The sequence below is a fragment of the Bombina bombina genome, chromosome 1 (genome assembly GCF_027579735.1).
Source record: "Bombina bombina isolate aBomBom1 chromosome 1, aBomBom1.pri, whole genome shotgun sequence".
In the NCBI taxonomy this organism is placed as follows: domain Eukaryota; kingdom Metazoa; phylum Chordata; class Amphibia; order Anura; family Bombinatoridae; genus Bombina; species Bombina bombina.
The window spans coordinates 746,931,864-746,947,297 of NC_069499.1; the positions used below are offsets into that span (position 1 = coordinate 746,931,864).

General features: G+C 42.5%; 1 protein-coding gene across 1 annotated transcript in view; it reads right to left on the bottom strand.

The window, feature by feature from the left end:
- Positions 1 to 15,434, bottom strand: part of SLC9A6 (solute carrier family 9 member A6) — a 227,520-nt gene that overhangs the window by 96,771 nt on the left and 115,315 nt on the right. Inside the window, exon 7 of the mRNA XM_053699267.1 lies at positions 14,801 to 14,942. Coding sequence (XP_053555242.1) covers positions 14,801 to 14,942 — 142 coding nt within the window. The remainder of the gene's footprint in view (positions 1 to 14,800; positions 14,943 to 15,434) is intronic.

Genomic DNA, 15,434 nt, shown 5'->3' on the forward strand with positions numbered 1-15,434 from the left:
GCCTTGGGATCCCTGGATCTGTACCCGTAGTAAGGAACTCTGAAGTTCTGACGAGAGGCCATCAGATCCATGTCTGGAATGCCCCACGGTTGAGTGACTTGGGCAAAGATTTCCGGATGGAGTTCCCACTCCCCCGGATGCAATGTCTGACGACTCAGAAAATCCGCTTCCCAATTTTCCACTCCTGGGATGTGGATAGCAGACAGGTGGCAGGAGTGAGACTCCGCCCATAGAATGATTTTGGTCACTTCTTCCATCGCTAGGGAACTCCTTGTTCCCCCCTGATGGTTGATGTATGATGAATATCGCTCTCAGTTCCAGAATATTTATCGGTAGAAGAGATTCTACCCGAGACCAAAGACCCTGAGCTTTCAGGGATCCCCAGACCGCGCCCCAGCCCATCAGACTGGCGTCGGTCGTGACAATGACCCACTCTGGTCTGCGGAAGGTCATCCCTTGTGACAGGTTGTCCAGGGACAGCCACCAACGGAATGAGTCTCTGGTTCTCTGATTTGCTTGTATCTTCGGAGACAAGTCTGAATAGTCCCCATTCCACTGACTGAGCATGAACAGTTGTAATGGTCTTAGATGAATGCGCACAAAAGGAACTATGTCCATTGCCGCTACCATCAAACCTATCACTTCCATGCACTGCGCTATGGAAGGAAGAGGAACGGAATGAAGTATCCGACAAGAGTCTAGAAGTTTTGTTTTTCTGGCTTCTGTCAGAAAAATCCTCATTTCTAAGGAGTCTATTATAGTTCCCAAGAAGGGAACCCTCGTTGACGGAGATAGAGAACTCTTTTCCACGTTCACTTTCCATCCGTGAGATCTGAGAAAGGCCAGGACAATGTCCGTGTGAGCCTTTACTTGAGGAAGGGACGACGCTCGAATCAGAATGTCGTCCAAGTAAGGTACTACAGCAATGCCCCTTGGTCTTAGCACCGCCAGAAGGGACCCTAGTACCTATGAGAAAATCCTAGGAGCAGTGGCTAATCCGAAAGAAAATGCCACGAACTGGAAATGCTTGTCCAGGAATGCAAACCTTAGGAACCGATGATGTTCCTTGTGGATAGGAATATGTAGATACGCATCCTTGAAATCCACCTTGGTCATGAATTGACCTTCCTGGATGGAAGGAAGAAGTGTTCGAATGGTTTCCATCTTGAACGATGGAACCTTGAGAAACTTGTTCAAGATCTTGAGATCTAAGATTGGTCTGAACGTTCCCTCTTTTTTGGGAACTATGAACAGATTGGAGTAGAACCCCATCCCTTGTTCTCCTAATGGAACAGGATGAATCACTCCCATTTTTAGCAGGTCTTCTACCCAATGTAAGAATGCCTGTCTTCTTATGTGGTCTGAAGACAACTGAGACCTGTGGAACCTCCCCCTTGGAGGAAGCCCCTTGAACTCCAGAGAATAACCTTGGGAGACTATTTCTAGCGCCCAAGGATCCAGAACATCTCTTTCCCAAGCCTGAGCGAAGAGAGAGAGTCTGCCCCCCACCAGATCCGGTCCCGGATCGGGGGCCCGCATTTCATGCTGTCTTGGTAGCAGTGGCAGGTTTCCTGGCCTGCTTTCCTTTGCTCCAGCCTTGCATAGGTCTCCAGGCTGGATTGGCTTGAGAAGTATTACCTTCCTGCTTAGAGGACGTAGCCCTTGGGGCTGATCCGTTTCTGCGAAAGGGACGAAACTTAGGTTTATTTTTGGTCTTTGAAAAGACCTATCCTGAGGAAGGGCGTGGCCCTTGCCCCCAGTGATATCAGAGATAATTTCTTTCAAGTCAGGGCCAAAGAGTGTTTTCCCCTTGAAAGGAATGTCAAGCCATTTGTTCTTGGAAGACGCATCCGCTGCCCAAGATTTTAACCAAAGCGCTCTGCGCCACAATAGCAAACCCAGAATTTTTTCGCCGCTAACCTAGCCAATTGCAAGGTGGCGTCTAGGGTGAAAGAATTAGCCAATTTAAGAGCACGAATTCTGTCCATAATCTCCTCATAAGAAGAAGAATTACTAATAATCGCCTTTCCTAGCTCACCAAACTAGAAACACGCGGCTGCAGTGACAGGGACAATGCATGCAATTGGTTGTAGAAGGGAACCTTGCTGAACAAACATCTTTAGCAGACCTTCTAATTTTTTATCCATAGGATCTTGGAAAGCACAACTATCTTCTATGGGTATAGTGGCGCGCTTGTGTAGAGTAGAAACCGCCCCCTCGACCTTGGGGACTGTCTGCCATCAGTCCTTTCTGGGGTCGACTATAGGAAAACAATTTTATAAATATGGGGGGAGGTACTAAAGGTATACCGGGCCTGTCCCATTCTTTACTAACAATGTACGCCACCCGCTTGGATATAGGAAAAGCTTCGGGGGGCCCCGGGGCCTCTAAGAACTTTTCCATTTTACATAGTGGTTCTGGAATGACCAGATAATCACAATCATCCAAATTGGATAACACCTCCTTAAGCAGATCGCGGAGATGTTCCAACTTAAATTTAAAAGTAATCACATCAGGTTCAGCTTGTTGAGAAATGTTTCCTGAATCTGAAATTTCTCCCTCAGACAAAACCTCCCTGGCCCCCTCAGCTTAAAAGTATTGCACACCAAATTTGGAAGCTTTAACCCTTAAAATAACGGAACCGGAGCCGTTTTTATATTTAACCCCTTTACAGTCCCTGGAATCTGCTTTGCTGAGACCCAACCAAGCCCAAAGGGGAATACGATACCAAATGATGCCTTCAGAAAGACTTTTCTATGTATCAGAGCTCCACACACATGCAGCTGCATGCCATGCTGTCCTCAAAAACAAGTGCGCCATACCGGCGCGAAAATGAGGCTCTGACTATGATTAGGGAAAGCCCCTAAAGAATAAAGTGTCTAAAACAGTGCCTGCCGATATAATCATATCAAAATACCCAGAATAAATGATTCCTCAAGGCTAAATATGTGTTAATAATGAATCGATTTAGCCCAGAAAAAGTCTACAGTCTTAATAAGCCCTTGTGAAGCCCTTATTTACTATCTTAATAAACATGGCTTACCGGATCCCATAGGGAAAATGACAGCTTCCAGCATTACATCGTCTTGTTAGAATGTGTCATACCTCAAGCAGTAAGAGACTGCACACTGTTCCCCCAACTGAAGTTAATTGCTCTCAACAGTCCTGTGTGGAACAGCCATGGATTTTAGTTACGGTGCTAAAATCATTTTCCTCATACAAACAGAAATCTTCATCTCTTTTCTGTTTCTGAGTAAATAGTACATACCAGCACTATTTTAAAATAACAAACTCTTGATTGAATAATAAAAACTACAGTTAAACACTAAAAAACTCTAAGCCATCTCCGTGGAGATGTTGCCTGTACAACGGCAAAGAGAATGACTGGGGTAGGCGGAGCCTAGGAGGGATCATGTGACCAGCTTTGCTGGGCTCTTTGCCATTTCCTGTTGGGGAAGAGAATATCCCACAAGTAAGGATGACGCCGTGGACCGGACACACCTATGTTGGAGAAATTATGTTTTCTCTTGTTAAGTGTGTTCAGTCCACGGATCATCCATTACTTATGGGATACCAATACCAAAGCCAAGTACACGGATGATGGGAGGGTCAAGGCAGGCACTTAAACGGAAGGAACCACTGCCTGTAGAACCTTTCTCCCAAAAACAGCCTCCGAAGAAGCAAAAGTGTCAAATTTGTAAAATTTCGAAAAAGTGTGAAGCGAAGACCAAGTCGCAGCCTTGCAAATCTGTTCAACAGAGGCCTCATTCTTAAAGGCCCAGGTGGAAGCCACAGCTCTAGTGGAATGAGCTGTAATTCTTTCAGGGGGCTGCTGTCCAGCAGTCTCATAGGCTAAACGTATTATGCTACGAAGCCAAAAGGAGAGAGAGGTTGCCGAAGCTTTTTGACCTCTCCTCTGTCCAGAGTAAACGACAAACAGGGAAGAAGTTTGACGAAAATCTTTAGTTGCCTGTAAATAGAATTTCAGGGCACGGACTACATCCAGATTATGCAAAAGTCGTTCCTTCCTTGAAGAAGGATTAGGACATAATGACGGAACAACAATCTACTGATTGATATTCCTGTTAGAGACTACCTTAGGTAAAAACCCAGGTTTAGTACGCAGAACTACCTTGTCTGAATGGAAAATCAGATAAGGAGAATCATAGTGTAAGGCAGACAATTCCGAGACTCTTCGAGCCGAGGAAATAGCCATCAAAAATAGAACTTTCCAAGATAAAAGTTTAATATCAACGGAATGAAGGGGTTCAAACGGAACTCCTTGAAGAACTTTAAGAACCAAGTTTAAGCTCCACGGAGGAGCAACAGCTTTAAATACAGGCTTAATCCTAGCTAAAGCTTGACAAAAGGCCTGGACGTCTGGAACTTCTGCCAGACGCTTGTGCAAAAGAATAGACAGAGCAGAAATCTGTCCCTTTAAAGAACTAGCTGATAAGCCTTTTTCCAAACCCTCTTGGAGAAAAGACAATATCCTTGGAATCCTAACCTTACTCCATGAGTAACTCTTGGATTCGCACCAATACAGGTATTTACGCCATATCTTATGGTAGATTTTTCTGGTAACAGGCTTTCGTGCCTGTATCAAAGTATCAATAACTGACTCGGAGAAGCCGCGCTTTGATAGGATCAAGCGTTCAATCTCCACGCAGTCAGTCTCAGAGAAAATAGACTTGGATGATTGAAAGGACCTTGTATTAGAAGGTCTTTCCTCAAAGGTAGAGTCCATGGAGGACAGGACGACATGACCACTAGGTCTGCATACCAGGTCCTGCGTGGCCACGCAGGCGCTATCAAAATCACCGATGCTCTCTCCTGTTTGATCTTGGCAATCAGTTGAGGGAGCATAGGAAACTGTGGAAACACATAAGCCATGTTGAAAACCAAGGAGCTGCTAGAGCATCTATCAGCTTCGCTCCCGGGTCCCTGGACCTCGAACCGTAAAGAGGAAGTTTGGCATTCTGGCGTTACGTGACGTAGTCATTACAGACCGGCTTCGATACTGTGAGAATCCCTGAGTGGAGCAGTTATTCGACATCGGCTTTTATATTAAAGAAACATCCGCTTCCACTGTTGTCTGACCGCTGCTGCAGAGACCAAAACACGGTCTCCCTTCCAGCTACAATTGGCACTCGACATTCTCAGCTGTTGAAGGAGTCTCTGATTTCGTTCCGATCTGGATCTAATCCATATTAACCCTTGAAGGCTTATGAACTCTCTTTGGATCAAGTCCTATTGTATATTTCTGTTGTGTTTATTTTATTTTTATTATTTTTTGGTACTGCACTTATTCATTTTTAATTGTACTAGCTGATCAGCTATATATTTTTTTTATTTGCATATACATATTTTTTATATTTTTTATTTTCATTCTTATTTTGTCCATTTATTTTATGTAATAAAAACATATTTTTTGCACATAAAGCATACGTTGTTTAAGTTGTCACTAAGACCAAAGGATATTTTAATTTTTGTTTTTCAACCAAGTAGGTCATATCACATTCATCCATTTTTTCTATTTTCCAATTTTAGCAACAAAAAACTTTTTTTGTAGCGCCAGAGGTTTTAAAATTTCTTATCTTTTTTAAGGTAGTTATTTTTATTTTTTCCATTCTGGCGAGACGCCATGAGATCCAGATCTGGTTTGCCCCAACGATGGACCAGTTGAGCAAATACCTCCGGATGGAGTTCCCACTCCCCCGGATGAAAAGTCTGACGACTTAGAAAGTCCGCCTCCCAGTTCTCCACTCCTGGGATGTGGATCGCTGACAAGTGGCAAGAGTGATACTCTGCCCAGCGAATTATCTTTGAGACTTCCAACATCGCTAGGGAGCTCCTGGTCCCCCCTTGATGGTTGATATAAGCCACAGTCGTGATGTTGTCCGACTGAAATCTGATGAACCTCAGTGTTGCTAGCTGAGGCCAAGCTAGAAGAGCGTTGAATATTGCCCTTAGCTCCAGAATATTTATTGGGAGGAGTATCTCCTCCTGAGTCCAGGATCCCTGAGCCTTCAGGGAATTCCAGACTGCGCCCCAGCCTAGGAGGCTGGCATCTGTTGTTACAATCGTCCAATCTGGCCTGCGAAAGGTCATGCCCCTGGACAGATGGACCCGAGATAACCACCAGAGAAGAGAATCTCTGGTCTCTTGATCCAGATTTAGTAGAGGGGACAAATCTGAGTAATTCCCATTCCACTGACTTAGCATGCACAATTGCAGCGGTCTGAGATGCAGGCGCGCAAATGGCACTATGTCCATTGCCGCTACCATTAAGCCGATTACTTCCATGCATTGAGCCACTGACGGGCGTGGAATGGAATGAAGGACCCGGCAAGCATTTAAGAGTTTTGATAACCTGGCCTCCGTCAGGTAAATTTTCATTTTTACAGAATCTATCAGAGTCCCTAGGAAGGAGACTCTTGTGAGTGGTGATAGAGAACTCTTTTCCACGTTCACCTTCCACCCATGCGACCTTAGAAATGCCAGAACTATCTCTGTATTAGACTTGGCAATTTGCAAGCTTGTCGCCTGTATCAGGATGTCGTCTAGATACGGAGCCACCGCTATGCCTCGCGGTCTTAGAACCGCCAGAAGAGAGCCCAGCACCTTTGTAAAGATTCTCGGGGCCGTAGCCAACCCGAAGGGAAGAGCTACAAACTGGTAATGCCTGTGTAGGAAGGCAAATCTTAGGAACCGATGATGATCTTTGTGAATCGGTATGTGAAGGTAGGCATCCTTTAAATCCACCGTGGTCATGTACTGACCCTCTTGGATCATGGGTAGGATAGTCCGAATAGTTTCCATTTTGAATGATGGAACTCTTAGGAATTTGTTTAAAATCTTTAGGTCCAATATTGGCCTGAAGGTACCCTCTTTCTTGGGAACCACAAACATTTGAATAAAATCCCTGTCCTTGTTCCGTCCGCGGAACTGGGTGGATCACTCCCATTACTAGGAGGTCTTGTACGCAACATAGGAATGCCTCTTTCTTTATTTGGTTTTCTGATAACCTTGAAAGATGAAATCTCCCTAGAGGAGGAGAAGCCTTGAAATCCAGAAGATATCCCTGAGATATGATCTCCAACGCCCAGGGATCCTGGACATCTCTTGCCCACGCCTGGGCTTAGAGAGAAAGTCTGCCCCCCACTAGATCCGTTTCCGGATAGGGGGCCATCCCTTCATGCTGTCTTAGGGGCAGTAGCAGGTTTTCTGGCCTGCTTGCCCTTGTTCCAGGACTGGTTAGTTTTCCAGGCCTGTCTGTAACGAGCAACGGTTCTTTCTTGTTTTGGGGCGGAGGAAGTTGACGTTGCTCCTGCCTTGAAGTTTCGAAAGGCACGAAAATTAGACTGTTTGGCCTTTGATTTGGCCTTGTCCTGATGAAGGGTATGACCCTTACCTCCCGTAATGTCAGCGATAATTTCTTTCAAGCCGGGCCCGAATAAGGTTTGCCCCTTGAAAGGAATATTAAGTAATTTAGATTTAGAAGTCACATCAGCTGACCAGGATTTAAGCCATAACGCTCTGAGCGCTTGAATGGCAAAACCGGAATTCTTAGCCGTTAGTTTAGTTAGATGTACAATGGCATCAGAAACAAATGCATTAGCTTAAGTGCTTTAAGCTTGTCCATAATTTCATCCAATGGGGCTGAGTGAATGGCCTCTTCTAGAGACTCAAACCAAAATGCCGCAGCAGCAGTGACAGGCGCAATGCATGCAAGGGGCTGTAAGATAAAACCTTGTTGAACAAACATTTTCTTAAGGTAACCCTCCAATTTTTTATCCATTGGATCCGAAAAAGCACAACTATCTTCCACCGGGATAGTGGTACGCTTAGCTAAAGTAGAAACTGCTCCCTCCACCTTAGGGACCGTCTGCCATAAGTCCCGTGTAGTGGCGTCTATTGGAAACATTTTTCTAAATATAGGAGGAGGGGAAAAGGGCACACCAGGTCTATCCCACTCCTTGCTAATAATTTCTGTAAGCCTTTTAGGTATAGGAAAAACGTCGGTACACACCGGTACTGCATAGTATCTATCCAGCCTACATAATTTCTCTGGAATCGCAACTGTGTTACAGTCATTCAGAGCCGCTAAAACCTCCCCTAGCAATACACGGAGGTTCTCAAGCTTAAATTTAAAATTAGAGATCTCTGAATCCGTTTTCCCTGGATCAGATCCGTCACCTACAGAATGAAGCTCTCCGTCCTCATGTTCTGCAAACTGTGACGCAGTATCGGACATGGCTCTCGAAACACCAGCGCGCTCTATTCTTACCCCAGAGCGGTCGCGCTTGCCTCTTAATTCTGGCAATTTAGATAATACTTCTGTCAGGGTATTATTCATAATATTAGCCATGTCTTGTAATGTGATTTGTATGGCCGTCCCTGATGCACTTGGCGCCACAATATCACGCGCCTCCTGAGCGGGAGGTGAAGGTACTGACACGTGAGGAGAGTTAGTCGGCATAACTTCACCCTCGTTGTCTGGTGATAATTCCTTTATAGATAAAGACTGACCTTTATTATTTAAAGTGAAATCAATACATTTGGTACACAAATTTCTGTGGGGGCTCCACAGTGGCCTTTAAACATAGTGAACAAACTGTGTCAGACATGTTTAAACAGACTAGCAATAAGACTAGCAGACTTGGAAAACACTGTAAATAATTTTACAAGTAATAAAGAAAAACGCTACTGTGTCTTTAAGAAGCACAGAAAACTGTCACAGTTGAAATAACAATGAACCAAATCAGTTATGGCAAATACATTTTTACAGTAAATGTATTAAGTTAGCAGAGCATTGCACCCACTTGCAAATGGATGATTAACCCCTTAAAACCCAAACGGTTTTTATAAGCAAAAAACGTTTTTTAATACAGTCAAAAAACCACTGTCACAGGTCTGCTGTGACTGATTACCTCCCTCAAAATGACTTTTGAAGTCCCTTAAAGGGACACTGTACCCAAAAAAAATCTTTTGTAATTCAGAAAGAGCATGCAATTTTAAGCAACTTTCTCATTTACTCCTATTATCAATTTTTCTTCGTTCTCTTGCTATCATTATTCGAAAAAGAAGGTAGCTAAGCTTTTTTTTGGTTTTAGTACTCTGGACAGCACTTTTTTATTGGTGGATGAATTTATCCACCAATCAGCAAGGACAACCCAGGTTGTTTACCAAAAATGGGCCGGCATCTAAACTTACATTCTTGTATTTCAAATAAAGATACCAAGAGAAAGAAGAAAATTTGATAATAGAAGTAAATTAGAAAGTTGCTTAAAATTTCATGCTCAATCTGAATCACGGTACAGTGTCCCTTTAAGCTGTCTGGAGACGATCCGTGTCAAGCAGAATGAAGCAGGAAGACAGAGCCTAAATTTTTACTGCGTCAAAAGAGCGCTAAAATAGGCCCCTCCTACTCAATATTACAATATTGGGAGTTTCAGTTAACTGTTTCTATGCAGAAATATTATCAGCCATGTGGAAAAATTTTATGCCCCAACAAGTTTTATCACCCATGTACCTCACAAAACGATTAAACATGCCAGCAAAATCGTTTTAAACATCCCTTTCTTAAGGAGCATGTATCTCTATAGATAAGCCTGACAGTCATCCTACTGCATTAAAGGCTTATAACATCACTTCAGTATTAATAGCATTTTCTCAGTCAAATTCCATTCCTTAGAAAATTACTTTACTGTATATATTTTTAAAACAGCCTGCTAACAGTCGCTCTCACTGTATTAAAGGCTCTTACTTACATTACATCGGTATCAGCAGTATTTTCTTAGTCAATTCCATTCCTTAGAAAAATAATCTACTGCACATACCTTGTTTGCAGGGTTTCCCGCACGCCATTCCCTTTCTGAAAGTTACCTCACTCCTCAGAATATGCGAGAACAGCCAGTGGATCTTAGTTACTGCCGCTAAGATCATAGAAAAACGCAGGCAGATTCTTCTTCCAAATACTGCCTGAGAATAAACAACACACTCCGGTGTCATTTTAAAATAACAAACTTTTGATTGAAGAATAAACTAAGTATAAAAAACACCACAGACCTCTCACAACGTCCTATCTATTAAGTTGCAAGAGAATGACTGAATATGACATGTGAGGGGAGGAGCTATATAGCAGCTCTGCTTGGGTGATCCTCTTGCAATTTCCTGTTAGGGAGAGAATATATTCCATAAGTAATGCATGATCCGTGGACTGAACACACTTAACAAGAGAAAAGACACCGCTCTGCTCAGTATCAAGTGGAACAGCAGGATGTAAACGTTATCCAAAACATCCGAAAATCCCCAAATAATAAAGCCATAATTTCCAAACATCAGAAATCGACGAGGCTAACGAAATAAAGATATCCTTCAGCCTCAGAGGTACCATCCCAAAAACAATAAGGGAAGACATTAACCCCATAGTCTCCACACATACATTCAGTGCCTGCACACTGCCCCCAAATAAATCCTACATAAAGGATTAAATTATGTCCCATGAGAATTATTGCAGAGATAATCCTTTCCAAGTGCAAGTCTCCAGAACCTAGAAGACAAAAGCACTTAACTGCAAATCTAGCTGTCGGGCAGAAAGACAGCTCACAAGGTGTGAAAGGACACATACTTCTATCAGAGACCAGTAGAAAAAGAGAAAACAGAGTAACCAACTCTGGCTTTCTATAACAGGGGTAGCAGTAATGTTAGAAGTAAAGCAAAGACAACCTTGTCGGCTTCTAACTGCTAAAAGCCACCACTACTCTTACTAAAGTGATTGACATGGACACAGCTAGACCTAATCCTTGATTACAGGGAAAAGTACCCATTGAAGGATCAAATCTTCTCAGACATCTCATCTTCGCTGTCCTCCCGGTTACAGAGGCAAAGAATGACTGGGGGTTATGGATAAGGGAAGTGACACTTAACAGCTCTGCTGGGGTGCTCTTTGCCTCCTCCTGCTGGCCAGGAGGTGAATATTCCACTAGTATTCCACTAGTAATTGGAATGATGTTGTGGACTCTCCATGCCATAGGAAAGAAAGTAGGCCTGCCCAAAATGTCCTCAGGGGTAAGGAACTCCTGCTGGTATAACTCCATGACTGATTCCAGCTAAGTATAAATGGCTCTGGTTAAACAAGTTTTAACCCCCATGGGACAGAATGATGAAAGAAGAAAACATGAATATAAAAATAGTTTCCCAGAGCACAGGAAAGAAATTATGCTTAGGCTTGTTTATAAAAAGATCACTTCTAGGTTGTATAATATTGACTTTAAAGTCTTAATGGTGCTTTAAGGCTTGACGTTTAATCCCATTGAGAAAGGGGAAGGAGCATTATTGGGATTACTAGTAAGTAATAACACCCTGGCAAAAGAGGGGAATGGGGCGGTGTTTGGCATGAGTGACATAGGGCACAAGATTAATTAGTGGGAATTTGGCTACTCCAAATCATAGCTCAGGCAACCTTATTTTATATACTAATATTTTACCTTTAGAACATTGTCACAAGCAGGGTATGTATTATTTACAAATATCTCACACAAATAAAACTCTTGCCGCTTGCCAAATCATTGGAACATAAATACTTTCAAGGGAGCTTATTAAAAGACTTTAAAAACAATTACTAATGATCTACTTATTTAGCACAGCAAGTTCCCTTAGGGATAATAAGCTAAGAACAGAGAAAACAAAATCTATGCTTACCTGATAAATGTATTTATTTCCGGATATGGTGAGTCCACAGCTTCATCAATTACTGTTGGGAATATCACTTGTGGCCAGCAGGAGGAGGCAAAGAGAACTACAGCCAAGCTGTTTAGTATCACTCCTCTCCACCCAACCCCCAGTCATTCGACTGAAAGGAAATGGAGAAAAAAGGAGTAACACAAAGTGTAGAGGTGCCTGAGGTTTAGTCAAAAATAACCGCCTTGAGAAAAAATAAAAGGTGGGGCCGTGGACTCACGATATCCAGAAATAAATATATTTAGCAGGTAAGCATAACTTCTGTTTTCTTTCCTAAGTTATGGTGAGTCCACGGCTTCATCAATTACTGTTGGGAACCAATACCCAAGCTATGAGGACACAGATGAATAGGGAGGGAAAAGACAGGCAGACCTAAACAGAAAGTACCACCACTTGAAGAACCATTCTCCGAAAAGAAGCCTTAGTCGAGGCAAACGTATAAAATTTTGAAAAAATATGCAGAGAAGACCAAGCTGCAGCCTTGCAAATTTGTTCCACAGACGCTTCATTTTTGAAAGCCCAAGAAGAGGAAACTGCACTCGTGGAATGAGCCATAATTCTCTCAGAAGGCTGCTGGCCAGCAGTCTCATAAGCCAAACGAATTATACTTCGTAACCAGAAAGTAAGAATAGTAGCAGTATCTTTCTGACCTTTACGTTTCCCAGAGAAACAAACAGGGCAGAAGACTGATGAAAATCCTTAGTCGCCTTAGCTCCCAGTCTAACAACCTGAAAAATAGCATTAGAAATAAAGGAATTGGCTATTTTAAGAGCCTTAATCCTGTCATTCAAAGAAGTCTCTACCTGAAGAGAATCAGACAATGCATCTAACCAATAGGATGCTGCACTAGTCACAGTGGCAATACACACGGCAGATTGCCTTTGGAGACCTTGATGAACATATATCTTTTTCAAATAAGTCTCCAGATTTTTTTGTCCATTGGGTCCTTAAAAGAGCAGCTATCCTCAATAGGAATAGTAGTTCTCTAAGCCAGAGTAGAAATGGCCCCTACTTTGGGCACAGTGTGCCAAGGATCCTTAATGGAGTCAGCGACAGGAAACATCTTTTTAAAAATATAGGAGACGGGGGGGGGGGGGGGGAAGCTACCCCTGGCTTCTCCTATTCCTGTGAAATAATCTTCATAGCCCAGTCTGGCACAGGAAAAGGAAGGAACATCAAAGTAACTATTAAGTTTACTAGATTTCTTAGGAGGAGTGACCACGACAGGAGTCATCTAAAGTAGCCAAAACTCCTTTAAAAGTACACAAAGGTGTTCAAGATTAAATCTGAAGGACACCACTTCAGGCTCAGAAGGAGGAATTATACTGTCCCAATCTGAGATTCACCCTCAGAAGCGCCCGGCGTGTCTTCCTCATCAGATTTATGAGCAAGGGCAACTTGGGTAGCAGAATTTGGAACAGCAACCTTACTGTCTGGCTCTCTAGATTTCCTCTTGTGCTTTCCCTGTAACCTGGGAATGTTAGTCAATGCCGCAGAAGATACCTGGGCAGCAATTTCTGCTTTCAAATAAACTCCCTCAGGGGTTAAAGAGGAAACACAGGGCACTGCATGTGATGCCATTAAGGCTTGGGACGTTACAGGAGAAGGCTGTACAGCAGAACAGCATCATCCTAAGAGACATTAGGCTCAACACCAAAAACTTTTCTTTATTCTGCAAAGTTTTCTTGACACATGAGGAACAAAATTGCATAGGGGAAACAATCTGCGCTTCTAAACACAAAAGACATGGATTTAATAAAGAAGGTTCCTGCTCCATATCAGACATTGCCTAAATTTTCACTCTAAGAAAAAATATGTTCAAAAAGAAAATATACCTTTAAATTTTTAACTGCAAAAAATAATTAATGCGATAAACAACTGATAACAAAATAATAAACAGAGTACTTCTCTTTACTCTCTGCGTCTTGCGAAGCTTAGCTTTGAGTATCAATACCCAGCAAACAAAACATTTTCAAGATACTAGAGCGGCTACACTCCTAACGACCCCCTAAGGACACTACACACCTCAGACTCGATTGAGGCACCTACCTGCTCGGTAACTTAAAACCGGAGTGGCAAACTGCCTAGAAGACTGCAGATTTGTGCAGCCGAGCACCGCTACGGAGTACAGGGAAGCCGCTCACATGACCGGACTCGTCTTTACTGCACCACAGTTTTGAAGGCGCGAAAAGATACATCCTGGTACGTCACAAATAAGAGCTCTAACAAAAACAAAGCCTCCGTAGCTGTAAACTGCCCCTAAGTGAAAGGCGACTGAACCACAGGCAGAACTAAAGCCTACAAACATAACAGGCTCTGATATACCTCAACTGACTGACAAGTTTGCACATTCAAACAATAATAAAAAAAACTCAAGTAAATAAAATTGAACATTCAAATAAAGCATTAATCCTTTCAGAGTTATGCCAGTCTCACACATGCTTTCCAGTGCCTGCCTCATGCCCAATGTAATCCTAACCACAGCATTATCTATGTCCCAAAATCATTAAGCAAAATCTCTGAAGTTGCTAAGTGCAGTGTCTCCCCACCTGGAAGAGAAAGCACTTACCTGCTAAATCCGCTGTCCAGCATGTAGACAGTTACAAGTTATGAGAGGACACAATTCCTCACAAAGACCTGCAAAAAAAAAAGAACAGAGTAAGCCTACTCTGGCTTTTTATACTAGGGCAGCAAACTGTTAGGAAAACACAGCAAGGACCACCTTACAAGTTCCTAACTGCTTTAAAGCCACCACTACCTGACTGCAAAGATTTACGTGGAATACGGCTATACCCCAAAACTTGCTTGTAGCGAAAATCCAATTTTTCTTCAGACACCAAAACTTCACCTCCTCCATGCACTGAAGGCAAAGAGAATGACTACGGGTTGTGGGGAGGGGAGTGATACTTAGCAGTTTAACTGTGGTGCTCTTTGCCTCCTCCTGCTGGCCAGGAGTGATATTCCCAACAGTAATTGATGAAGCCGTGGACTCACCATATCTTAGGAAACAAAATGGACTTTTACATAACACAATTGAACGGGTTGTTAAGGATATTAGTGCAGTGACCACGCCAGTAGCGGCCCCCATTGCAAAGGATCCACTGAATATCCCCAGGAAGATCCCTATGGACTTAAACATTGCAGTGATGTCAAAGGTGTGACTGTTGTCTCCAGCCGGTTGATAGGCTACAATGGACCTGAAAAAAAGATAAAAAGTATTATAATTTTTCCATAAAAGGTCTAAGGCTGAGCTATAACATATAAAAGGATCATATTATTTTCAACAGATTTCCTTTTTCTTCACTATTTTCATCAACACTAATTCCCATAATCATGCTCTACATATAAACAGGTACAGGTATAAATACCAGAATTCCAAAATACAGATTAATTCTTACTTTTTTGTTAATATATTTTTTTTTTAATAAAATAAAATTATTTTAAAAAAAAATGTTTTCCTTGACAGTGCTAGTCTATATTTACTTAAAGCAACAACTCTCTATTACCTTTCTGATTACCGTACTATGTTTCTAGTGGCACTTTGTACACAAAAGTATTACAAATAATATAAAACTACCTTTAGCTGTATTATGACATGTAATTATTGCGTAAATGACATTTATAGATAATGTTGATGACACTTGGTCCCATCGATTGTCCAAGTTGTACCAATTTACAAATGCAAATAT